Genomic DNA, 27717 nt, shown 5'->3' with positions numbered 1-27717 from the left:
GAAAGTACACAGGAAGTGGCAAATATAGACAGGAGTACACAGGCACATGTGAAATGGGATGTACATGCCTTAAGCCTACAGGAAGTGACAAATATGGGCACCAATACAGGATGGACCAAAAGTAATGGGAAATGTGACCAGAAATGAGTTGCGTGTCCACTCAAACTTCAGGAAGTCATTTACTGATTTAATAACTTGTAGCATATAACTGTCCAACAAGTCTTGGTGACGTAAACAATTAAGCTGGGGGTCCTCTACTTAATTGATTAAAAGTTGCGGCCCACTACTTTTGCTGCTAAAATGATGGCAAACAACCGAAAACATTTCTATGTCTGTGCAACATGTGTTTCTGATTGGACAACAATATTCTTTTTTTCAAAAGTGTCATCCAGAAGCAAACGTTTTCCTTCTGCGCTTCGCTATTTATGTCCTAACCACTTGTTTAGTATTTTGGCCTTCTTCAGACGCCACCGAGTGCACCACCGAGGAATTCTCGAAAAAACAATCCAGCCTCTCTCCCTTTCTCTGCATGTTTCCCCCATTTTGGCTCTGACCTCGCATGAGCTCACATGTAGCAAGGCACTGTGGGAAAACAACAGAATAAAAGGGGGGGCTTTTTGATGGGAGTAAGGCAAAGGGGAGGCGCAACTCTACTATTATCCCATGACAGCATCCTAGCACCCAAAGGAGGATATTCTGTTTTGCTTTAGTTTTTACATTGTTGCCAAAGTGTCAGTGTATCTTATACGCCAGTGGTTCTCAACATTTTTTCAGTGACGTATCCTGTGAAATTTCTTCACCCAAGTGCCCCTTAACCAATATAAAGGGTTTTTTGGGGGTTGAAAAAAAAAAGACTTAAAACATGACACCGTTGTTTGATTTATTAAACTTTAGAACCCTCTAAACTTCATTTGTGTTGGTCCACAAAAATTAATCAACAATAAGTGTCCTCTTTTGGATCATAGAGGAGAGCTGTTATTAAAAAGAAATAAGTTGATTATTAGTAAAGATATGTCCACAAAAAATAATCAAAATAAAGAGTCAGACCTGATTTCAAAAAGAAATAATTATAAATAAATATTTTTCCACAGAAGAATATTGAACGCAAATCATCCTCTTTTGGGATTACAGTAGACATATGGGCACAAAAATAAATCATTAACTTAATTATTAATAAATATTTGTCCACAAAAATATATATACATAAAGTGTCAGACCTGTCCTCAAAAAGAAATAATTATAAATAAATATTTGCCCACGACATGAAGTGTAATATTTTGGGATTGTTGGGTTGAACCATTCTAGTATGTGGGAGAATCCGGCTTTAAGAAATAATGTAATTGAATAACCTACTGAACATATAATTTTTTTTATGGATTTATATTTTAGTGAAACATTTAAAAAACTCAATAATTATTTTCGAAGGATTTTTACATGTTTGTTTGTTTTATTTAAAATCTCAAGTACCCCCGGAGTTCCTGTATCCTCATTTCAGAACGCAGTAACATAGAAAACACCAGAATTTGACCCGAAAATTATATTTATATTATATTATATATATATATATATATATATATATATATATATATATATATATATATATATATATATTATATTGTGGTAATTGTTTTAAAATATTTTTGGAACATGAGAAAAAAACAAATCAAAACTCATCTGTGTTGATTAGAACGGCCTGGGTGATCTACAGGGGATTTTTTTTTTTAGTTGATATTGTGACATTATTAAGTTAAAAACACATTGCTATCAAGCTCACAATACTAAAACATTATCTTGACTTAATTTTCCTAAAATGACAAATTTGTTAAAAAAAAAAAAACTTATTCTCATACCTTTACAAGTTATATTATTGAAAACAAGATTATGCTTTCATAACATTGCCGTGTTTTTTTTCTCCTTGAAAAATGTAACTTCATTTCTGAAAGTTTTGAAACCCCCTATTTGGTCAAAGGTATCATGTTTGTCAATTGTTTGTATCCAGGCTGGATTTCACGTTTATCCTCATGTTACATACTTGTGTAAGACTTTGCGTGTGCGCTCCCTAGCATGACACAACTATTGTTGACGTTTTCTGCTCGACCTGTATGTAAGCAACACTTGTTGCCGCGGTTACACTTCTTCAAGTCTTGAAACCGACGCAAAAGTTGGACCCGCCATGGGAGCGCTCGGCCTATTTTGGGAGTCTCCCTGCTTTTTGGCCTCCTTGTGACCCTTTTTCCAAGACGAGAAACACACAAACACGCAACAGCGCCGCCTTCATTGTGTTGAACAGTAGTCACACGTGTGTGTTGCGAGGATACACATCTGACCACATCTGTGCTGGAAATGATTCCAAAAGCACTGATGGGAAACATGACACATTAAAAAAATAAAAATAAAAAATGTGGTGGCCTTTCTTCGTCTCTTTGCAAACGAGTTTTTGCAACAATGAACGTCTTTGTTCACTTGAATGTCCCTGGCATAAAAGAAAAGAGGCTCGACCACAGCAAAATGGAAAGGGGGAGAAGAAAAGTCGGGAGAGGGAGGAGGTATCATGGGGGCGCGACGGAGGGTGGTGAGGGGGGGGGGTGGGGGGAGGGAGGGTGGGAGGGGCGCCTGACTTGTTTTGGCTGCCGTGCCAGAGGCGAGCGCATGTGGAAACAATCAAACGCCAAACACTTCCTGATTAACATCATGCTCCGCCTGGACCACGTTTCCCAGACTGCCTTATTCAAAAGCACACACTCGCACAAAAACACACACACAAAAAAGGCCAAAAAAGAAAATTCATCACAAGGAAAAGATTAAAAAAAAAAGGCAAAATATGGAACACAAAAGCAAAAAAAAAAATATATATATATATATATATATATATATATATATATATATATATATATATATATATATATATATATATATATATATATATATATATATATATATATATATATATATATATATAATATATAATATTTGCAAAAACTAAACCTCACATTTAAATGACATTGGTTTTTTGTTTTGTTTTTTTTGTGTTCATCTTTTGTAGTTATTGGTTTTTGTAAAAAAAAAAATCTATTTTTCCTTTGCGTGTATTTTTTTTCTTTGTGAATTTTTATTTTGCTCTGCTTTGCCACTTGTAATGTGTGTGTGTGTGTGTGTGTGTGTGTGTGTGTGTGTTTTTAAACATTTTTTGTGATTTTCTATTAGCTGTTGGGTTTTGTCATATGTGTTTTTGTTCATTTTTTTGCAATTAATTTTTGTTTTTTCCGTTGTTTCACCTTTTGCTGTTTTGTTTTCTGTTTGCAATCATTTTTATTTTTATTTTTATTTTATTTGTTGTTGCATTTTGTCTTTTGTTATGTGTTTTTTTTCTCCCTTTAGTTATTTGTTTTTGTGAATTTTGATTTGTTGTTTTGTCCTTTTGTTATTTTCTGTTTTTGCTTTTTGTTTGGCAATTCATTTGCTTGGTGTTTTTGGTTAGCTGTTGTTTTGTGTTTTTTCTCTTTTGTAAAGTATTTTGTTATTTTTTGAGATTCGTTTTCACTGTTTTATTAATTGTTTTTTGTAAATTTTGTTTTTGTGAATTTTGATTTTGTTGCTTTTTCTTTTGTCATGTGTTTTAGTTCTTTGCGAGTTATAGTTTAGTTATTTGTTAGGTGATTTGAAACAAAAAAAAAAACTGTCCACTTGTGTGTGTTTTGTATTTCAGTACCTGATGAGCCGCCGGGCAACTTGACGGCTCTGAGGAACGATAGCCGAGTGCTGGTGGCTTGGGAGGAGCCAGTGGGGAAGCTCAACGGAGACCTGCGCGGCTACTTGGTCGAGTTGAGCGCACCGCCCGATGCCAAGCAGGTGAACGCACGTGTTTTCTTTCATTTATAAATGTAGGGAAAAAACACACAAACTTGAACATGTTTATTCACACACTCTCTGAGACACACACTGTCTTTCATACATTCTCACTCAAAGTTCTGGTTCTCTTTCTCCATCCCCCAAAATGGACTCTGATTGACAGTTTGTGATGGATGCCGGCCTGGACACGGAGCTGTCAATCAACCTGTCCCTGTCGCTCAGCAACGTGACCTTCAGGGTGTGCGCTTACACGGGAGCGGGGAGAGGACCCTGGAGCCCCATGCAGACGCTGATGCTTGTCTCTCCTGGTGAGAAATAAAACACAAAATATTTCACCATATAAACATGCTGTTGCCCATCTGATGTATACATAATGTTGCTTGGAGATTTTCTATATCCTGTTGCGTTAACAAGGTCAGATTCATACATTGTGGTGCTTCAATGGGTCAGATTTCTACAAATGTTTGTTTTATTGGGGTCAGTTGTTCTTCATGGTGTTGTTTCAAAAGGTCAGATTTTCCAGATTGTTGCTTTAATATCAGATTTTTACATACCAGTACATTACGGGGGTGAAAATTCCTCCACATGTTGCTTTAATAGCGTTATAGCTCTAAGTATTATTTTTTTAAATGTCAGATTTCTTCATATTGGAATTGATACTTTATGAGCTCAGATGTCTACATTTCTTTAATAAGTTCATGTTTCGACCACGCTTTAAAGTCACAATGTTTGATCCCACTTTTTTCAGATTGATACTTGTACTCAATTACTCAACTCCTCAGTAGATACTGATACTAAGCACCAATACCAGTAGTCCGTTTGATACTCTAAATTTCCCCCCAAAAGAAAACATTGACAGAACACTTGGCTATTCAGCTTTAGAATTTCCTGAATTTAATGGCAACTTTTCATTTCTAGTTTTTAATTTGTAAAACTGCTCCATGAGGGTTAGGCCTAGACCTTGCCATTACCTATTAACTCATTAAATCTCAAATATAATCACACAGACATCGGATTTCGTGTAATTATTTACAACATTTTTTTTCTTCAAATATTAAGGTTGTATAAAAATATAAATGTTGGCGCGTTCAATCCCAAAGATGTAATTATATGTCTTTATTGAATCAAAATATTCTATTCCATGTAGTTATTTACAATATTTTTTTGTAAATAATTGGATTTTAAAAAGTGTTGGAAAATAGCTGGCCCATTGAATCCCAAAATTGTATCTATGTAACTTTACAGAGCCTAGACATTCAATTCCATGTACATATTTACAGTAAATCTTTTAAATATTTGGGTAAAGGTGTGTTTGAAAATAACTGGCACAGAATGCGTTAAAGTCAGTTTTTTACAAAGCTTTTTAGACATATTGATCAAACGTATTTATTTCATTTTGGGGGGAATGAAAGATAATTATAATTATCAAAAATATAGGAATAATAAAATGATAAATACATATTGTTTTGTTTGTAATCCTTTCTGAAAGCATTTTGAATGTGACTTTTTTTCCCTTGAAACACAAATAGTAACTTTTAAATTTTACTGTATAATTATCAGTATTAGTTGTAGACAGTGCAAGTAAAGTCCTTGTTTTATTTTTTTTTCTCTTTCTCTCCCTTTCAGAGTTTCGAGGTGAGTGATGACCCACAAACCCAATGACAGACTTTCCTTTCTTCCTTCATCTCTGGGAGAAAAAGGGGAAGAAGAGAAGAAAAGCGAAGCGAGGTTGCACGGGGGTGAACCGGGACGATGCTTCATAAATATTTAGAGCGCTCGCTTTCTCTGTTTGCTTAGTCTAATGGAGCCAGACAGACGATACAAAGAGACGAGATAAAGACGGGGAAGACTGAGGACGCTTTATTTACCATACACCCCCCCCCCCCCCCTTCTTACTTGTATCCCTATAGTTTTGTGTATCTGTAGTTTAGCCTTTCGTGTGATTTGTTGTGTTTAATGAGCTGAGATTTTTTGCGTACCATTTCTGTTTTCTACATTATGTATATTTTAGCAATATGTTGACAAATGATGTTTTTAACAGGCTCCCATGTCCACACATATATGCATGAATATTTAGATTTCTACCTGTTGTCGTTTACCGGGGGCAAATTTGTTCATAGTGCTCCTTTGTTGAGTTAGTCTGGCCTCCCCCGTGCAGGGTTGTCATCTCCCCCCGCCTTCTCATGGCATTGGTGGTATGTCGTGATGGCCGCTACCGGCGCCGTGGCCCTCGGCGTACTCATGGCCGTCTACGTAGCCAAACTGCGGCGCAAGGAGACGCGATTTGGGTACGTATGGATTATTGGGCTTGGAATCATTTGGGATGTTTAATTATAGTCCGTTTTTGGAGCAAGTTTAGCATTAGCATGTTTTTGTTTTGTTTTTTAGAGATGCATTTGAGCCCATGATGCAGAGCGGAGAGTTGGTGGTCCGCTACAGGGCGCGACGCTCGTACAGCCGCAGGACCACGGAGGCCACGCGTGAGTTTTGACAGCTTTGGATATTTGTGACGCAAACATGCTGGTACAATCTTAATATGCGGTTTAAAGTTGGACTGGTTTGAATTGGTCAAACAATGCGGAAATTAGAGGGTACAAAACAAAGAGATTAGAATATTGGAAAATTTGAAAAAATGTCATCTTATCTGATTGGGTGCTTGAATGGCTGTTGGTCTCTGTCTGCCCTGCAATTGGCTGGCAACCATTTCGGGTGGGTCCCCCACCCTTGTGAGAATAAGCGGATATAGAAGATGGATGGATGTATTAATGAATACCAGTTACATTGGGATTATTGTGATTTTTTTTTTTTTTGGTCACAGTATATGTAATGTTTAAATTTATGAATTCTGCCGGGTGAGACTTATGGCACCATTGTGAGCGCTGTCTTATTTTTTGTGAGCGCTGTCTTATTGGTAACCGTTATACGTTTGACGTCACAGGCATGCATTAATCGTATATCATGTGACTTAGCGCCTCCCTGTGGCATAAGCATAATAATGCATATGAGTGCACTTGGGTGTGCATTTTTTTATTTATACGACTGAACCCATAAGCAATCAAACTACAATTTTTTTTAAAAGAGTAGTAAATTGGACTTTCACGCACACGTCTTGCACAGATGAAAATTCGGCTGATTTCAAAGCTTATTGATGTTTAGTCTTGCGCAGTAATGTGGACATTTATCGTCTGCAGGAATCTAGCCTGTAAAAACAACTCGTGTGTTACTCCAAAAGAATTCCAGGACGTCTTGGAACGATTCCAGCCAGTGATACACAAATGCTGTATGCTTGTGTGACAGTGATATTGGCGACCTGGTTTACAAGTCCCAGCACGCTCTCTAAATGAGTCTTACAGATGAAGATGCTGTGAAGGAATGTTGCAGCATTATTCTGAATGTTTGGAAAGCTGGCTTTTCAGACAGAAGTAGAACCACAGATTTGTGCATTTGGTCCTTTCAAACTTTACATAAAATGGAGGCCTTGTCATTTTTTTTTTTAATGAATCGCTTTGAGATCTACTTTAATTTCAATTTTGCAAGTAAGCATTCTCCTATTTCTGTAGGCATTCACGTTTTTGAATAAAGAGAAATCTTTTAGTTAAATCTTTTTTCCCTTTTTCTCATCCAATTTGATTCATCGTCAAATAATCAACAGATTATTCAAATAATTAGTTGTAACCCTAATTTATTTACTGTCGTCCATTTATATTTAATGCAGTGAGTCAGATTTCTGCATATTTATGCTTTAATGTGATTTAATACTGTACACGGTTTCTTTAAAGGGACAGTGTGTAGAATTGATATATTTTAGTGACAAAATCTAGTCACAAACGCATAATAAATTTGAATATATCCAGAAAAAAATTATCACATCAACGTACATATTTTGTATCATTTTAGGCCTAGTAATGGCTACTAATATTATGTACTCCATCTTTATACCACGGATACCCGAATAAAACTTTTGCAAAAGTGGTGGCTGTAGGGTTGCAAAGAGTGGTCTCGCAGATGCAGTAATACGTGTCCTTCAAAACTGCTGCATTGTCTTAGTTCGCCTATAGATGGCCCTATTACATACTGTCACTTTAATATTGTCTTATTGGAACACGTTGAAAGGACGACAGTAGAAAGACGATCAAGGAGTGCAATCGATGTCAATTCATCACTGCGTTTTTATGTATTTTGTTTTCATTGGACTGGCTGGAAAGGTTTGGGCAGCTCTGGTTGGATCATGGGAAAATAAAAGTAAAAAAACACTAACTATGATCAATCAGAATGCTTGAAATTGGCTTGCCGGCTATCTGACATTCAAAGTTTTAAACATATAGTTGAATCTCTCATATTTCTTCATATTGTTGCTTTAATGGAGCCCAATTTTTATTGTTGCTTTAAAAGTCAGATTTCAATGTTGTTTGAATGCTGTAATATTTCTTCATATTATTGCAAAATGATTCTTATGTTTCCTTATTCCTGCTTTAATGGCATCACGTGTGTACATGTTGTCATGTGACTTTTTTTTTTTTTTTGGTGACCGCGCAGTGAACAGTCTGGGCATCAGTGACGAGCTGAGGCAGAAGCTCCAAGACGTGATGGTGGACAGACACAAGCTGACGCTGGGCAAGACACTGGGAGAAGGTACAAATTAGCATTGCAATAACAACAGAATACTGTATGAGCAATTATCGGGTGGCGGGCACATTTATGTCCTTCAGGGCCACGTGCCGCAAAAAATGAGCCAGGTTGTTTGTGAAATTGCGCATGGTGATTTGATAGCTTTGTGTGTGGCATCTGCAGGGGAGTTTGGCTCTGTGATGGAAGGTCAGCTCACGCAGGAGGATTCTGTTCTTCGGGTAGCTGTCAAGACCATGAAGAGTGAGTGGAGGTCCAACTTATCGATACCCCTAAAATATTAGTCACCACAAGCCACCAGCGAATAGGAAAGTAGTAGTTGATTTCAAGGAACAGGTGGCACATCGCAACACATCTTTTTTTTTTAAATCTATCATTCAACTGGATTTAATTGACCTAGCAGACATTCTGTGTTGATTGTTTTTGTCACTCTTTTCCCAGTCGCCATCTGCACGCGTTCGGAAATGGAAGACTTCCTGCGAGAAGCCGTCTGTATGAAGGAGTTTGACCACGCCAATGTCATGAGGCTGCTGGGTGAGACGCCGCCTCAACATGTTTCTGTAGAATGCCTGCGGATTTCCTTTCATATTCAGTATGCAATTATAGGTTCCTATTAACAATAATATCTCCTTTACATTTCTATAGATTATTTTGATAAATACACACACACACACACATATATATATATATATATATATATATATATATATATATATATATATATATATATATATATATATATATATATATATATATATATATATATATATATATATATATATATATATACATATACATATATATAGCATATTTGGAATGAAAAGTTGTTTATTTTTAATATTAGACAATTTAGCATTTTTTATTTTAATCATGGTATGCACATCGCATTACAAAGACAGTAAAAGCTTAATATAATGTATGAAATAAAATATGTATTCTATATTTTTACAATGGCTTTACATCCCTTAGTATTTTCTATTCATTTTACGATGTATTTTTATTAAATCTGTTTTAAATAAAACAGTACAAGCTGTATATATTTAAAAAAAATTAAGATTTTTTTTCATTTTGAAATTGTATCATGGAGAAAAAGACAAAAATGCTCATTAAGATAAAAATTCTCCATAAATACGATATAAATAAAAAAAATAGCAAAAAAATTAAAATGGGTAGTCCACTTATTTAGCCATTTTCAGCAGCATAATTATTTTGTCTATAATTAATGTGATAAAAAATATTCTTTATGTACAGTTAATACCCTTAAAAATACATTTTTCCACTTGCAATCAACTGAAAATGACATCACACGTGCTGAACTAAAGCACAGGTGATGTCAGCAAGTAGGAAAATGTATTTTAAAAGTATTAATTGTACATGAAAATTAATTTAGATATGAAATTATAGACAAAATATATATTTTTATATAATGGCTGAATAAGTGGACTATCCCTTTAAGTTTTCCACAGTTTATTTTCAAAAGTGAGATTTTCCCCCCACTTTGGCTGCTTTCAATACATTTCATTATAACTCCATATCTGACAAACTGCCAGATGCGGTCATAGTGAAGTTTTCCTCCTCTCATTAATTGACACAAATGAAACCAAGCGAAAACAGCACAAAAAAATCACAAGATTTGGCCCGAGTGCAGAATTTCACAGCATGTTCATCACGGATAAAAACGGCCTCCGGATGAGGACTTCTGAATGTTGATGCAGCGTGTCTCCGCACAGGCGTGTGTCTGCAGACGGTGGAGAGCGAAGGCTTCCCTTCGCCCGTGGTCATCCTGCCCTACATGAAACACGGCGACCTGCACACGTATCTTCTCTACTCGCGCCTGGGAGACTGTCCCGTGGTGAGTGACGGGACATCGCATTTATCTGATTGCCAAAAGACATTTTGCCGCTCCTTTGAAATTTTTAAAACCTTTTCAAATTCGTCTCGCAGTACCTGCCGTCCCAGATGTTGGTGCGCTTCATGACGGACATCGCCCGCGGCATGGAGTACCTCAGCAACAAGAACTTCATCCACAGAGACCTCGCCGCGCGAAACTGCATGTAAGCTATACTTTTTATCATTTTTCATTTCAGATCATGTTATTCTGTTCAGAACAGGTAACCATTTCCTAGGCATCTTATTTTCTCATTTAAATAGATTCACTGGCTTATGATTTATTTTGAAAATCCTTTTGAATGTTACAAGGTATCAGGGTCATTTCACTAGTGAAAAGAGAAATGTTGATTTCAACCTATTGCTAGTAATTTTTTTGGATTTAAGCAGCCATATTTTTCTTTAAAATCCTTTTACTGCTTAGCATTTGTTGACCTAAATTTCTTAAATGGCATTATGTGGGCACTTTAGGGAGTGTGTGAGTTTCAAATAGGGTTCTTGCCAGTATCAGCAAATCAAATTTCATGCGTTGTAATGCCGTGAGAGGAACAGAATCTTTTTTTTTTTTTTTAATTAAGAGCAAATTAATTGGAACATAGAGCAATTTATTTCTAAATTGTATTATAGGACTCTATTGCAAAATGTTGTTTGCTGTTATTTTGTTTAATTTTCTGCAGATGCAAATTCTCATTAGTGATTCAATTTTCAGAAGTTGTGCAATAAATAACACACACGTGGCGTGTTTTCTTTTTTATCCATAAAGGCTACATTTGAAATTACTGAAAAGAACCATTGACCTAAATTTCTTAAATGGTATTATGTGGGCACTTTAGGGAGTGCGTGAGTTTCAAATAGGGTTTTTGCCGGTATCGCCAAATCAAATTTCATGCGTCGTAATGCCGCGAGAGGAACAGAATCTTATTTTGTTTTTAATTAAGAGCAAATTAATTGGAACATAGAGCAATTTATTTCTAAATAGTATTATAGGACTCTATTGCAAAATGTTGTTTGCTGTTATTTTGTTTAATTTTCTGCAGATGCTAATTCTCATTGGTGATTCAATTTTCAGAAGTTGTGCAATAAATCACACACAGGTGGCGTGTTTTCTTTTTTATCCATAAAAAAGAAATCACTGAAAAGAACCATTGACCTAATGTATTCGTTAGCATGTTTTATAACACATTTTCTCCCAACGTATTTGTCTGTTCGTTTCAACCAAAAATGTGATCCCCAAACCATCGTACAATTTCACTCATCCTACAACACTACCCAGAAAAATACGAAGTGTAAAAAAGGTGGGGCTTCACTGTATCCATTCCTCATGAAATATCAACATAATAAATATAAACATAATAAATATAAACAACAACATAAATGATGTGTCCCAGGCTGAACGAGAACATGAACGTGTGCGTGGCCGACTTCGGCCTCTCCAAGAAGATCTACAACGGCGACTACTACCGGCAAGGACGCATCTCCAAAATGCCCGTCAAGTGGATCGCCATCGAGAGCTTGGCCGACCGAGTCTACACCACCAAGAGCGACGTGGTCAGTCCCGCTCAAACATCACGTCGCCTTGCCTCTCGCTCAAAGTTCACATCATCTTCCTCTTTTTGCCGCTAGTGGTCGTTTGGCGTCACCATGTGGGAAATTGCCACCAGGGGCCAGACGCCGTACCCCGGGGTGGAAAATAGCGAGATCTATGATTATTTGAGACAGGGAAACCGTCTCAAGCAGCCTCCGGACTGTCTGGACAACATGTGAGTGCTGCTTTGTAAATGCGCAATGGAGAAATACATATTGCTTAGCTATTTTCTGCCTTTAGAGTTCAAGATTAATGCTGCCAATGGATTAATAATAGTGAGATTAATTATTTGTGATCTGTAATTAATTGATCTAACAAATCTGTTTTTAGTCTCACTGAAAAAAATCCTGAGAAAAACCCTTGGCCGGTATTTTTATTTATTCATTTATTTATTTAAATGCCTTGTTTTATTTGGCGGCTCAGAAGATTGATATGCAGCAACAAAAAGTAGACTGAAGCCATCTATTTTCTTTAACACTTTCAGTGCCATGGATGAGAATTCACGTCTTTTAAAATAGTTACAATAAAATTCTACTTAAATGTGTTTTCTTTATTGAAGGTAGCTGACACCCTTGACTAGTGCTTATGTAATTTTAAGCAAATCGAGCACTGTAGTGAAAACTGTGACCATTGGATGGCGGTGTTGCCATACATACTATACATACATTACATACTTGTAATTCTAAGTAAGGAATGGAAATCAGTCTTTCATATGATACCGCCCATTTACAATATTCTGTCGGTCATGAAAGATGAGTGAAAATGATAAATATACCTGTACTCTAGAATTTTTCCGATAACGCTTGGCACTGAAAGAGCGAACAGACTTCACCAATTATTTGAAAAAACATTAAAATAATACGTTGTCCATCATGTCTGTCACAGACTTGCTCAAATGCAGGGTATTCTCAAGTTTAGTTTGGAGAAAGAGCTGTGCTATGACTGGCTACATTAGCATTTTTGTTGCTATTGTTAGTGATGGCTACAGACCCAACTGAATGCTTTCCATTTATGTGGTAGGCTAAACTTGAGCTGCTTCCATCCTAAGCAAGCCATTTCTTCCAAACCTTTATCAAAAATCTCATCAGGGCATTTTTTTAAAGTTTTCCATTCATTGGACTGACAATTCTCATTAGCTCTTCCATTTTCATGTCTTCCTCCTGCCTTCCCACCCACAACAGAAGCCTATCTTTTCATGCAAAGACACCTGTAATCATGATTTTATATTTTGACTGTTGCTAAAATTACTACAAACCAACCAACCAAAAAAAAAAAAAAAACATACAGTGTAAGAACAAGGTGTGGGGGAAATTCATTTGGAAAAAAAAATCTTGAACACACTAATTCATTCACTGCCAAAGACGACTATAGAAGTCAAATATCTGTTTTTACTGGTCTGACAATGAGTAAGTTAATCGTATGTATTGTGGGAAAATATTTTTAATCTAGATTTTAAAGCATTTACTCTTGGGGCTGACTCCTTTTTTGACAGCTTACTGCTTTTGCATGCATCATAACTGCTTCACCATGTTTGATTTGAACTGCAAGCTCCACTTACTGACCTCAGCCTACAAGAGCTATCTGATCCCTTGCCATGATTACGGAAAAAAAATGGTTCTTTATGTGAATGTGTCGAAAGGTTCTGATGAAAATGTTGCCCTACTAATGACCTTTTTACTTCCTCCTCAGCTACGCTCTGATGTTCTCCTGCTGGCTGCTGAGTCCCAAAGATCGTCCACCCTTTGAGTCACTTCGCTGCGAGCTGGAAAAAGCCCTGGATGACCTTCCCGACGCCCAGGACCCGGACGAGATTCTTTACGTCAACATGGAGGATTCCTCCATGGAACTGGGGGCCGTTGGCGGCTGCGACCCCCTCGGGGTCTCCTCCCCTCTGGGCTTGAAAGGACTGGAGGTGACCACGGCGGAGGTGCACCAACCCAACCGTTACGTCCTGTGTCCCCAGCACGACAGCGGCCGAGCTCTGGCCGACTCCCTGGAGAGTCTGGACGCTCCCTCGCCCTTCTCGGTCGCTACGCTGCCACTGCGCTATTCCCGAAACTCCGCGCTCGACGTCACCGGTACATCGACGCCCAATGTCACCCGGGCGTCCACGCCTGCCACAGAGTTGCTGGAGGAGCTCGAGTTGACCCATAAGGTCGCCTGGCAGTGATGAGAGCGACTGGACTGAACCGTACCCACTAAGTCAGGGAATGGAACCTCCTGATATTGTGTGCCTTTGTAAGCACAGTTTGCACACACACACACGCCTGAAGGATTCCAGGATGTTCACCAATGAAAAGAATGTATTTCCATTTTTTTTTCAAAACACACATAGCCTTATGATAATATGTACAGTAGTTGGTGTCCAGCCTAAAATATGGTTCTTATTAGATTTTTTTTTTTTTTTAATCCAGAATTTGGTGATACATTTGACTGTTTTCCATACACACACGAACCTGCCAACATTCCCACATGTATTCACTGTGCACTGATGAGCACTTCACCAAACGTTGATCCTTTTGTATTTTTACTAAAATAAGTGTCACCATTTTTTGCATTTATCCAAAACAATACCCCACCCCACTCTCATTCACTTATACACCCTCTGTTCAATAAAATGCATGTATCACCATGAATTTCGCAATTATGGCAAAATGTGGAGATACATGCTTTTCATTGAACAGGATAAAGTGAAGCAAAACCTATTTCTTCGTCATGCTCCCCTTATTCCCCGAAAAGTGGCACATTTTGATGGTGGAAAATTTGGCGTGTGAAATTTAGGAGGCGCGTCGCTAAGGCACAGCTCCGAGCAAGGAAATCCCCCTCCCAAAATGAGGACAAAATGGGAAGCTAACACTGCCATGACTCCCTTAAGCTTTTGCTCCACAGAGGTACCAAAAGTCCAAGGTCCGAAGATTCTGAGGCGGACTGTAAAAAAAAAAAAAAAAAAAAAAAGCACATTGACTTTCTTTTGTACGCTGATTCTTTTTCTACTTCTTCCAACTTTGCACTAATGTCTTTTTTTATCAACATGTATAATTTTCTATGGTGTTTATACTTCTTTTTTTTACTTTGTGAATTTACTCTGGAAACTCCATGTGATGGACAAGACATAAGTGTTCTTTTTATTTACTTCAAAATTTCCAGACGTCTGTTACAAGCAGCTGAAAACAATGAGCTACCATTACAACGCACTTATTTAACATGATATGATTTACTGTAAATATTACCCAACATATCTCGCTTAAGGTACACATTCACTCTTTTCCTTTACTTGACAATTCAACACACTAGTAGAACGACTGCCATACTAAACATATTTTGCCACTGTCACATTTGGCCTACAAGTACACAAATAAACCAAATTATTAAACACTACTTGGCTCAACTGGTAGGTAGGTGACATGCACTAGTAGTCTTCTGGGCCATTATAAAAGCACCAAAAATGACCCTCTAGTACTCCTAGCATGTGATCATCTTTTTTGTATGCCACACTTATTCGAGCAGTGTGCATAAACATACAGTAGTGAGAAGATCCTATTAAACAGTCGTTCCACTAGTGCATCCGAGTCATTCAACTTGTAACTGTCACACAAGTGAGGACAATGGACAATGCATATTCTCCCGTTCATTCATAGTTCAATTCCTTTGACGCGTTTGATGGTGTGTGTGTCAGAGGTCGAGACGGGAGAATCGCAGCATCTTAAAAGTGAAAGAAATGAGTGGAAGGAATTGAATTAAGCATGAACGGATCGAACTACTCAACTATGTTGCCCAATGTGTCTTATGTGATGTTTTACGAATAAATACAAAATCTTATACTGTACTTACATTGGAAAGTACGCTGGCAAGTTTGTATATGGGGTGGCTTTGTGGTGCTGTCCATGTTCAAAGCATCGAAGAAGTGAGAAGAAGGCTAAGGAGGTTGCTCCGTTGTATTATAGCTAGGGCTGGGGGAAAAAATGTTGACCAAGTCAGGTAATTTGACTTTAAAAACAGGTCGACTAAAAACACCTGTGAAACCCCACTCTGACTCACCTGATTCAAATGATCAGCTCACCAGGAAGCTCTGCAGATGTTTGATCCCGTAATCCCCCAAATATAAGATACACTTGTGTAAAAGACGCACCCTTAATTTTAGGGTCAAATTCTGGTATTTTCTATGCTATTGTGTATAAGATGCACCAACACTTTGGCAATAAATGTAGAAACTATAGCAAAACAGAATAAATCTGATCTTCCTAAACTCTTCATATTTTTTTGTGTTCATATCCATAAGTCATATATTTGTTGCGCGTTAAGCGTGTCTCAGGTTTTCCACATTGTGAGAGGTCTGTGAATGCCTTGCCAGAATAATGTTGAATTGCGCTCGAAGCAGTTGTTTTTTCTTTTCTTCGCGAAGTTAGTCGAAGTTGCACAGCATCCGTGTTTCACCAAGTTAATTATTGTGTGATGATTAATAAACGAGTCAAATGAAGTACCTTTCCGCGTTCTCTTACTAGAGTATTAGGCTTCTTCCCTTGCCATTCTTGATTGACCCAACTGGAGACATCATAACTTTTACATGATCCTTGCAGGTTTAGTAATATTCCTGTGGGTGAACAAGGATGGACTCGGACGGTGGTTCAGTCTGCTCAATTCTTCCACTGAAAATAATGTAACAATCTCAGCTAACACGAGCTGTGTGATGTTTGGGTAATTAAGGTAATAGTCCTGATAATTTGAATCAAGTGCATCATAGGAGTGTTACACCGAAAACTGGAGTGGTGCCATCAAGGAAACCCGTGTTACGGTTCACTACACGGACCTTTCTTGCCAACACACGTGGTGTTGCAATGGGGCTGGGCAAAAGGACTACCACAAAAAAAAGGGGATACTGTATCATATTTTTTTGGATCATTTCAAAAAAAAAAAAAAAAAGACAATGTAAGTAATCCTAAAGGGTCAATGTCAAGGGATTAAAACTTTTTTTGGATGATTTTTCGTGCATTTCCCCAACTTTTGTGTTTATCCTTTGAACGGCAATTCTTGAATGAGGCGCAATTGAAATTTTTGTGTTGACACCCCAAAACCACCGGATGGCGCTTGCAGGTAACTTATGACATTTGCAATTATTTCAGTGACTTCAACGAATGGCTTAACCTGGACTCTATTTATTATGACATAATAAATATTTCTATTTCAATTTCATATATAATATATAAATATACAACATAGTTTCTTGTGCTATTATCACATTTTTACTATTTGTACATAAAAGGGCATAGCCCCCCCCCAAAAAAAAAAACAAAAAAAAAATCAAATATATGTACGGATAGGAAAGCTGCCTCTGAACATTTTGCAGGGTTGAGAGTAAATCTATCTTTATATTTGATCCTTTAAAGTGGCAAAAATATGTGTTCAGACACAGTCGGACAATCAACGTCAGCAGTAAATAATTTATCGAGTGACGGAACTGTTGTTATAAATCGTCGTTTCCCACAGAACCGATGATAGGAGGAACAACTCTTAGTGAGCACGGTCACTTGACAGTGTTTTGCATTTTCATTTCAATAAAATAAAAGCACACTAACGATGACTATTACATCAGTATTAGAATGTGTTTCTGCTAAGACCCAATCTACTGCATTCATTTATTCATAATGGACATTACCGTATTTTCCACACTATAAGGCGCACCCTCAATTTATGACATATCTTAAAACCTTTTCCATATATAAGGTGCAGTTCATTCCCCATATACGAATACCGATCTCAATATTCACCCATATTTAAGGCGCACCTGATTATAAGGTGCACCATCAGCTTTTTAAAAAAAATAATGCTTTTAGGTGCGCCTTATAGTGCGGGAAATACGGTAGTTTTTGTTCCCTATATTTTGACTCATTGGAACTACCCTACAGCTCAATAGAGGACAACCTGGCCTTTCCAATGATGGCTCTCGTGTTTGGTCTTTGCTGTGCTTGTCAGTGTTTTGTTTGTGTGATTATAGAATTTTTATGTGATGGAAGAGTTTAATTTATTTTCCCATGGAAAATGAAATAGGGTCAAAATATTCCACTTCCTACAACAATAGATAGTCTAACAGCAACATAAACATGAACTCCCATAATTCCACAGGCATGAACACTTATTTTATACAGCAGCATTTTTGTTTTCAAAGACAATGACCACTTTTATCATGGAAATCTCATCACGCTCTTGACTGCGATGCCTTCCTCGCTTTCTAGCATTATTCTCTCTATCTCTCTCTCGCCCTTGCTCACGCTCTCTCAATGGCATCTTTGTTTTTGTCAAACCTACGTTATTTTTACATAAACAACTGTTTGTTTCCAAGAACCCATGTTGAAATGCACACACTGACGACAGCTCAAAGCACACATTCTGAAACAATTCTCTTGGTATTTGCGTGCATCCACGTTGGGTTAGGTACCGAATCTCAATAGAAAGAAGTCTAGTGACACATGTTCCCATGAATGTGTGGTGGAGGTTATTCACCAAAACTCCTCTGATCAATCCACCTTTTTGGCAGTTTCATCAATGAAGAATCTAATATCGCAATGAAACATAGGTTGTGTCGCATCTTGCGGAAAATTAAACTACTTTTCAGTCTTCTCTAATGCTTGGCATGACAAACTTTTGCAGCAGTTCAAATTAAATAGGACCAGACTCAGGAGCCTCAATAAAGAACGTTCCAATTTACTTTTAAACTTCTAGTTGCATTTTAGATCGAATTTATAGACAGCATTACAAAGGTAATAGGAGTCCTTTACATTGTTAAAACTTTCGAACAGATCTTTGTAACCGCAAAGGAATAACTGCTGATTAATGATTGATGTTTATTGTCCTCATTTTGATAGGTGATGATAAATGATTAATTCCTGCAGGCTTCAATTTGAGAACATCTATGCAGTAGACATGTTTGACTCAAATGAAAAGCATGTTCCTGACGAAGTGTCATGGAGAGTGTAGAAACATCTCTTTGTCAGCATTGGTAAGAGAGACAAAACAGGAATTGTGCAGATGCAATGTTGCAAACACAGATGAGTTTGTAATGTGATGTTAGGTTCCACACTTAACCTAAAAATACCGAGTTAAACTTATTAAAAAAAAATCAGTTGTGCAAGTAGTAGCCTGATGAGTAAATTACTCCGTTTTTCTATTTTTTAAGTGATTTTTCTTCTTTGTAATACTGTAGTTGAAAATAATTATATGAAATTACATGAGATGAAAAATACGTATTTGCAATGTTGACATTTTTTTGACATGATGACTCCGCCCATACAGAGCTACATATGGAGAAACAACAACAAGCCTCAGTCTGTCTTGGTCAACAAAGCTGCAGCCCATTGGAAATTGGATCTACTGCTGATAAGATCTCTTCTATCGCTATTTTTCCACAGTCTACAGAAAGACAAATGATTTGACTACCATGAAGGTAAGTTTTACTCGACTAAATAATGGAATTTCATATATTGAAACGGCATGTTTTTTGTTATCGGACATGACAGTTCATCCGCGATATGGTCACCATTATGAAGAAAATAATTCTCTGAATATTTGGACTAGTATAGTACTAATATACTTCAAATCAAGCAAGACTCAGCATAATTGTCATGCCAGCTATATATACATAGTACACAAGGTGTTGGCAATTAATTTTGCACGTAGGCCACATAAAAGACTGGAGTGGCTTTCGAGGGCCAAGACAACATGCTAACCTCAACTTTGAGTTTGTATTCACTAAATTTGAACACGTCAGATATTTTCAATAACTAACTAAATCTTCTCAAGAATTTTCAGATCCAACAAAAGATACAGAGTTTTTAATATTTGTTTTATAAAAGCTGTTATGTCAGAATACCCATTACTCTTTTCTTTTTAAATGATAATGAAAAAAAAATTGCAATTGTATCCAGGCCTTTGGTAGGTCAATAGTTCTTAAAAGCACTATTTTTTATGCATTTTTATTTTTTGAGCAATGCATTTTTATTTTTTGAGCAATGAGCAATGAGCAAATGTATCCCTAAATATAGAATATTTAGATTAAAAATGTATCAATATTCAGCAGTGAAAGGTTTGTTTGAATTAAATTCTCTCTGAACTTTTTAATTCAATAACAGGAAAAAAAATATATATATATATAATAAAATTATATAATAAATAAATAAATAATATAAAACAATTTTGAAGTCAGAGTAAGTACTGCTGGATAGAAGTTAAACTCCAGTCCTCGAAGGCGGATATCCTGCATGTTTCTTTCTCCAAAAGTTTTGATTCCAATGATTAGGATCGTTATCACGCTCCTGAAGAGATTGCTGATGAGCTAATCAATTTCCCAAGGACTGGAGTTTGACACCTATGTGCCGAAGGGAAAGTGGCTAGAAATCGAGTTCTTTCTTGATGTGGTTCATTCAATTATTGGTGTCCATGTAGAGTTGTAAATTTCAAAAACAACAAACACAAAAAACACAAATTACAATAAAACTAATCAGATTAGGATGTCTTATCAAATGCCTTTGTAATAAAATGCTAAATAATACAGTCAAGTCAAGAGACTTTATGGACACACCTTGAGTTTCTCATTTATGATTTATAATACTGATACTCCAAAGGCTATATGCAGGACCTGGTTCAAGCAAGCATGGGGCCCTAAACAAAGTTCCTTGGGGCTCACTACCACCAGAAATTATACTGATTCTTGATCATTCACACAACCTGTAAACTTGTTTTCATGTTCTACTCAGACGTGGGCATTTGACATTTTTTCCTTGTCAGGGAGTCATCAATGCCCCCCCCCCCCCAAGTCATTGAGTTAATTCATTGATAAATGCATAATCTATATTATATAACAAAATAATAATAATAAATAAATAAATTCTGCTCAAGTTTGAAGTGTCCAAACGCATTTGAATGCAGCTCTTGTTTCGTGCACGTTGCGCGGCGGCAACACTCCTGATAAAGGCTAGCCGCCAACATCGGAGACTTGTGCCCTAACCTAAAAAGACAGCGCCATCAATTTGCATTTTATTTTTCAATCTTCTGTACAGCCATCCATTTCCGTAGTCACTTATCCTCACAAGGGTCGGGGGCGTGCTGGAATCTATTTCCAGACCCCACGGGCATGGGGAGAACATGCAGTCTCCACGGAGGAAGGCCAAGGCGATTTGTTGCATGTTAAAAAAAAAAAAAAAAAAAAGGAAATTTGTGCGTAAATTATACAAAGGTTCACTGCTTCGCGAGACTCAAAACTACTAATGAGAAGCCCAAGACGTTGTTGCCAGATATGCCAAGAATGAATCCGGAGTCAACAGAGTGCCAATTTATTTCATATTTTGTCAAAACCGAATCAATTTTGCTTCTCAACCAGATTTATGTCGCCAATTTGATGTCCACAGCAAATTTGATTAATGTATTCTTCACTGTGTATACAAAGTGAGGAGATGGAGAGACAGGTTATCAAGCGAACCCGGGAGGCCTTTTTAAGTGGAAGAACTCGACCACTTGAGTTCAGGCTGCAGCAGCTTCAAGCCCTGCAGAGAATGCTAACGGAAAGAGAGCTTGAAATCACCACAGCTCTTAAACAGGATATCAACAGGGTCAGTGGCGCCACAAGACACTCCGTGCCTCTCATGCTATCCCTGTTTTTTGAAAGCTCTACTTTTTATGCATTGTGTTGGATGTCTTCCAGAGCCAGTATGATACATCACTTTTGGAGTTGATTGGAATCGATAATGAGATAAACCTGGCTCTTAAGAAACTCAAGGACTGGGCAGCCCCTCGCATGGTGGAGAAGAATCTATATACTGTGTCAGACGAGGCTTACATCCAGCCAGAACCCCTGGGAGTGGTGCTCATCATTGGAGCCTGGAATTACCCGTGGGCCGTAACGTTGATTCCTCTTGTAGGAGCGATCGCTGCAGGTACAGACACAGCTCTCACATCCGCTACATAGGCGGAATGTGTACAGTACAGACCTACATGCACGAAACACTTTTAGGCGAAACGGAAAAATGAGACGTTCTCAGCTAAACGTTGTAGTGACATTCACCAAAAAAAGTTTATGGTGCTTTTGCACAGGTGATGACCACTAATCACAATAGTGTGTATTTTTAGTGATTTTGCCAGGATTTGAGGGGGAATTTTTAGGTTTTACGTCTAATGTCTAACTCTCTCTGTGGGTTGCTAAATTGAAAAGTATTCATTTTGGTCTATAGGTGGCAGTACAAGACACATTTTCGCCTGGGCTACCTGACATACAGTACTAAACAGCACATGCTAGAATGCAGAAAAGGACATCTGAATTTGAAGGGTGCAAAAAGGCCATAGATGGAAAAACAAGCCAGCGTGAAGCTGAGAAAAGACATTTATCTCTGTTTGTCTTTCCAGCTCTCCGGTCACTAACTCCCAGATATCTGCTCTTCGCTTCCAATATCATCTTGTTAATTAGATCATCTCTTATTACTCTGTAGGAAACGGCGCTGTGGTGAAACCATCAGAGATTAGTGGTTGTTCATCTCATCTGCTTGCAACACTGCTGCCTCTCTATCTGGACAAGGTCTGATCACCAGCTGGCATTTATCTTTTTCCTTGAATAGGCACAGGGGAAAGGGAAAAAATAACTGCTGCATGTTTTTCTTTCCCATTTTTTTCTGTCTACTTAAACTCTTAAAGGGAAGTACATGAAGTACAATTTTTATTATTGACTATTGCACACACTATGCATAGTGTTAACACAACTCCCTGCCTAATGTGCAATTTCCAGTTGGTCATCATGTTCCTTTTTAACTACACATGCTTATGGATTTTTTTTTTTTTTTTTACATTGTTCTGCCAAATATCAGGCCCAATGCCACAGGAGAAAACTTTTAAATCATTAATTTACTGCAATGAGCCTGAGCACTATAAATAAGACTCAGGTAAGTTGTCAGTGTGGAGTGCAGACGAGAGAGGAAGAAGAGTGAGAAGAGTGAGAATTAGAGGAGGCCAAGGAATGAAACGTGGAGGTGAAGAAGCAAGTGGGAGAGTGGGAGGACCAGTTGAAGAAAGAAGGAAAGTAAGAAATAGAATTAATGATGACATCAGAGCAGAGGTGTGGTGGCCATCTGGAATTTTTGGAACATGTATTGATTGCATTTCTGGATCAGTCAACCAAGAATTCCAAAATCTAAAGTGGCCATTGGTCTTTTTTCTGCAAGCTAGATAGAAAAGTAGAGAGGAAAGTGAGGTCTAGTGTGGATGTGAATCAATAGTCCATGTAGTTCAATGCATTATCAAGGAGAATTAAATTTTATAAGTATTTTAAATTAGTAACGTGCAAGATGCTTCAAATCTGTACTGTGTCCTTTATTTGCAGGATCTGTACCCAGTGGTGATGGGTGGAGTGCCAGAGACTCAGGAATTGTTGAAGCAGAGGTTCGACCACATCTTCTATACTGGAAGTAGCGCAGTTGGCAAGTTGGTGATGGAGGCTGCAGCACGCCATATCACTCCGGTTACTCTGGAGCTGGGAGGAAAGAGTCCTTGCTACATTGACAAGAATTGCAACATCAGAGTTGCCTGCCGGTAACATTCAAGTGATAATTAGCAGTCATGAAAAACCACCGTCAAAGCAATGTGTTTTATATAAATAGGCCTATATATAATAAGGCTCAAGGCATTTTTTTGTGTATGCTTTTTTAATGGGCAGTGTGAGGAAGAATTCAGTCTAACCACTGTAACATATCACCAATGTAGTTATAGAGCCAACGTCAAATTAAACCTTACCTTCCCACATAACATGGATATTAATTCCTTGCTACACTTTTGTTTTGAAGTATATCCTACCAACAAATCACGGTGTAGCGGCCGACTTGACTCATTATCGACGTCAACAACACTATGTTATCCTGAAATCAAGTTCAGTTGCTAATCATGCTATTGAAGGAAAGCTTAAAAAAGACTTACAGTATGTATGTTGATGCTGCATTATGTGGTGGCTGTTGCTAGCGATTAGCTGTGCTAGTAGCAGCAAGCATTAGCAGCTAGCAGCATTCCTGCTACAGACAAGCTGGCGAGAGCCGTCAAGTTATTTTTTTAAAAGCAGTTTATTCGACAAAAATGACTTTATTGGAACAATTGCTCTTCCGACTGTTGACTTTTTTAACAAAGCAGGCATACTCGAATGTGCTGTTTTAGCCAGCAAATATCACTACTGTTGTTTTGACACCACTTGCTTTCATAAATCAAACGGGACGATAGTGTCAAAAGAGCTATTTCTATAGCGCTAACTAGTGTGTTACTATGTGTAGTTTTAATTTAAATATGAAAATATTACCTAACTTTTTAAATATATTCGGTGGAAATTGGTTGTATTATTGTCTGTATTTGTAATTGTTCTTGAACCGAACAAACTATACTGTTACGTTTTATTTCAGTCTGAATCTTTAGTAGTCCAGACACAGGTTTTTTTTCCATCAAAAAATGCTTTGTGTCGGTCAGGAGGTAATTGGCTAAAATAGTATTTCACAGGGGGCCCATCACTGATAAAAGGTTGAAAACCACTCGAATGGATTATGATGTTTTGCACCGTGGACGTAATAGGAAAGTGTAAATTTGTATCCTTGTGCATTTTTGTCAAGTAAGCAGCTCTGGTTTCCACACTTCATAGGCCTTGCAGAACTAATAATATGCACTATTCTTGCATTTTGTCGGTACGTGAGCATCAAAATAATCATAAATTTACTGTATCTATTCTGTCAATAGTGACAGATTTCTTTTCTGTTTAGTCGTATAACGTGGGGAAAATTTGTCAACTGCGGACAGACGTGTATCGCTCCAGACTACATCCTGTGTGAACCTTGTGTGCAAGGACGTGTGGTGGAATGCATTCGACTAACTCTTTTGGTAATGTGCAACATTATTATAGATCTGATCTTCCTACAGAAGTATGAGTGAATGAAATTGCAGTTCATGGACCTTTTTATTTTTGTTCACAGGAATTTTATGGCCCGGATCCCAAATCATCACCAGACTATGGTCGCATCATTAACCAAACTCACTTCAACAGAGTTATGGGTCTAATGGAGGGGTATGCACCAGTTTTAGGTGGCCAATGTGATGCCTCGCAATGCTATATTGGTGGGTGCGCTTTTCATATAAAGAACACACATCTGCTTCTAGTTTTTGTTCAACGAATGACTGTTCAAACAGCCCCAACCATATTGAAGGACGTGCCCCCTCACTCCAAGTTGATGCAGGAAGAAATATTTGGTCCTCTGTTGCCCATAATGACTGTGAGTGGCTTGGATGAAGCCATCAATTTTATCAATGAGAGAGAGAAACCTTTGGCCCTGTACATATTCTCCAATGACAAGCAGGTAAGGAAGCACATACTTCTGCCTGGTATTTTTTTTCAGTCAGCTTTATGATGTGAATGATGCTTTATGTTTGAGAGCATTTTCAAGGCTTTCCAGGTTTTTGACTGGTATAGTATATTTACATATTATTTGATGGCTCAGATGATTGTTCAGCAAATAAATCATAATTAGAAGTCGATGTGGGTGACATTTTTGTGTTTTCTTGGAAATTAAACAAAAAAAAAAAAACTGTGACCCCATGTTGACATTTCCTACCCTTCATTCTTTATTTTGGTGGGAGCCAACATTTTGATATGTTGTGCCCTTTAGAGGAATGAACATTGATTTGGAAATCGTTAAAACTGTATTTGGATGAATGTGGTCCAACATAATGTTGCTTTTAAAACCCTTCATAAAAGTAACATTGCTTATTGCATCCTATTTTGCAAACAAAAAATTGATTTCCAAACGCAGATAATTTTGATGCAGTTCTTTAGTTTCAGGCACTTTGATGCACTTGTTATTTTTCTGTTTTATCCTAAGGGCAATGTGACCTCTATAAAAGGCTACTCTGTAAGTAGGGCCTGCTTTTTAAGAAAATTCCAAATGATGGACTTCTTCTTCAGTTTAGCATAAAGCTCCAAAAAGATTTGGTTGAAAAACTGTTTCCGCGGCAACGTGCTGTTCACTGTAAAAAAGCATGCTAATTTGGATGGTCTAAATATGTGTGAAAGCATGGAATGTAGCAAACACATCAAGCCTGGCAAAAAATTGTATTATATGGTCATAGTTAATCGGATATCATATGATTGTACAAAATAAAATAAAAAAATAAGACTCACTGGCGTCCCCTACAAATTTTTAATGGCGTTGCCCCGGTTCAATTTTCCACCTCGCTCTACCAAAATTGGAGGCACATTTACAGCTCAAGCAAAAAAGTTCTTTGACGTGATATCCCGAAACTAGCAGGAATTGTGACATTTTTTTTCTGACATTTTACATTTATATTTACATTCTATTTAGATTTGTCTCATTTTATGGAACTTTCCCAAGAGAATTATAACTTATTGTTTTTATTTTTTTAATATTTGGCAATATTTTGGGTTTTTTAAGGTAACAGAAAAGATGATGAAGGAGACCACAAGTGGAGGAGTGACTGTCAATGATGTTATGATGCACTATACACTCATATCACTTCCATTTGGTGGTGTAGGTAAGATGCCTTAACATTATCACATATTTTTAATATATTCCCTTTTAAAGCATTTATAAATGAGCATTAAAGACCGAAATTGCCTCAAGATCCACAAAAATCTCTTAACAGCCGAAGGAAAAACACAACAAAAAGGGATACAGAACGCAATTCATTTTACTTTTATATATACATTAAAGGCATAGATAGTGCTTACTTAAAATGAGCTCATGCTAAATTCTTAATTAATGAAAATTAAGTGCTTAAAGTTAACTAATTAATAAACTCCTGTATTAAGTGTGGCTGTTTCAACATTGCATTTATACCTGAAAAAAAAATGCTGAATTAGACTAACTTTGTTATTGTTGTGTTTCACTTTGCAGGATTAGAAGGATTATTTCTGCTTGACTCTTTATGCATTGTGCATTTATGATTCTTTTTTTTTTCAAACCCCTGCATCATTTTGTAGGTCACAGCGGTATGGGCTTCTATCATGGAAAACACACCTTTGACCGGTTGAGCCACCAGAGAGCATGTCTAGTCCGTTCACTTGGCATGGAAAATATCAACCTGTCTCGGTATCCACCCCAGGACCGCCAGCGTGCAAGCAGGGCACGGATGGCCCTCAAGTCACCTTTGATTGACTTCTCCAAGAAGACTTATATCTGGGCCGTCAGTATGACCATCGTTGCATTTGGGCTACTCATCACTTTACTTATCATTCTGCTCATTGCTGCAGGCTTGAATTGTACCTGCTGGTACTGGAGAGGTTTTTTTAATTAGACAAAGCAAAGGACTGCGTCATGAACAGCACTTGCACTGTTGCCATCTCAGGCTTATAAGATCATTTAACATAAACCAAGTGAAATGAATGGGTGGATACATCTAATGTAATGGAAAAGGACTCTTTCAAGGAAAAAGTAATTCACCTTTACTAACAATAACATGGCATATTTTTCTACATGCTACACTTTCAAGAAATAATTATGTTCCAGGGTAAGTTTTACATTGTGTGAGAACACGTATTTTTACAAAGTAATAAATGAGTGAGTAAATAAATAAATAAATACTATGTGTATAAAAACAATTTGGGAAACTTTTATTATTCCAAGTTACAGCACTTGTTTTTGTAGAGATGTTGAACGATCCAAAGTGATTTTCATGTCAATTTACCTTTTTTTCCCACCAGTGACAATTTACTATTTATGCTATGATTAATTTAAAAATGCAGTGATTCTAAA

The 27717-nt window shown here is 37.3% G+C and overlaps 2 protein-coding genes across 2 annotated transcripts in view; both read left to right on the top strand.

The window, feature by feature from the left end:
- Nucleotides 1–15779, top strand: part of LOC148415905 (tyrosine-protein kinase receptor UFO-like) — a 33039-nt gene extending 17260 nt beyond the window's left edge. The window contains exons 8-20 of the mRNA XM_088428212.1: nt 3707–3849; nt 4013–4157; nt 5476–5484; nt 6008–6137; nt 6238–6329; nt 8386–8481; nt 8641–8718; nt 8917–9009; nt 10206–10327; nt 10420–10529; nt 11751–11910; nt 11986–12122; nt 13637–15779. Of these exons, the coding sequence (XP_088284338.1) occupies nt 3707–3849; nt 4013–4157; nt 5476–5484; nt 6008–6137; nt 6238–6329; nt 8386–8481; nt 8641–8718; nt 8917–9009; nt 10206–10327; nt 10420–10529; nt 11751–11910; nt 11986–12122; nt 13637–14117 (1796 nt within the window). The 3' untranslated portion in view covers nt 14118–15779. The remainder of the gene's footprint in view (nt 1–3706; nt 3850–4012; nt 4158–5475; nt 5485–6007; nt 6138–6237; nt 6330–8385; nt 8482–8640; nt 8719–8916; nt 9010–10205; nt 10328–10419; nt 10530–11750; nt 11911–11985; nt 12123–13636) is intronic.
- Nucleotides 15780–19229: 3450 nt separating this feature from the next.
- Nucleotides 19230–27557, top strand: aldh3a1 (aldehyde dehydrogenase 3 family, member A1). The gene is made up of 10 exons (XM_088427412.1): nt 19230–19385; nt 21384–21546; nt 21639–21870; nt 22420–22505; nt 23304–23512; nt 24715–24832; nt 24925–25066; nt 25139–25305; nt 26398–26497; nt 26946–27557. The coding sequence occupies exons 2-10, from the start codon at nt 21391–21393 to the stop codon at nt 27257–27259; spliced, it is 1524 nt and encodes a 507-aa protein (XP_088283538.1). The 5' UTR covers nt 19230–19385; nt 21384–21390; the 3' UTR covers nt 27260–27557.
- The last annotated feature ends 160 nt before the right edge of the window (nt 27558–27717 follow it).

The sequence above is a fragment of the Hippichthys cyanospilos genome, chromosome 11, assembly GCF_059441005.1.
Source record: "Hippichthys cyanospilos isolate Australia breed blue-spotted pipefish chromosome 11, RoL_Hcya_1.0, whole genome shotgun sequence".
NCBI classification, from domain to species: domain Eukaryota; kingdom Metazoa; phylum Chordata; class Actinopteri; order Syngnathiformes; family Syngnathidae; genus Hippichthys; species Hippichthys cyanospilos.
Note: the sequence above shows the minus strand (reverse complement) of the source record. Positions and strands in the feature narration are given on the sequence as shown.

What these genes read in the sequence shown, in the direction of transcription:
- aldh3a1 (XM_088427412.1), top strand. Translation starts at nt 21,391, where the DNA reads ATGGAGAGACAGGTTATCAAGCGAACCCGGGAGGCCTTTTTAAGTGGA. An exon ending in TGCCTCTCTATCTGGACAAG is followed by an intron (nt 22,506 to 23,303) that starts GTCTGATCACCA and finishes CTTTATTTGCAG; the next exon opens with GATCTGTACCCAGTGGTGAT. An exon ending in GCATTCGACTAACTCTTTTG is followed by an intron (nt 24,833 to 24,924) that starts GTAATGTGCAAC and finishes TTTTGTTCACAG; the next exon opens with GAATTTTATGGCCCGGATCC.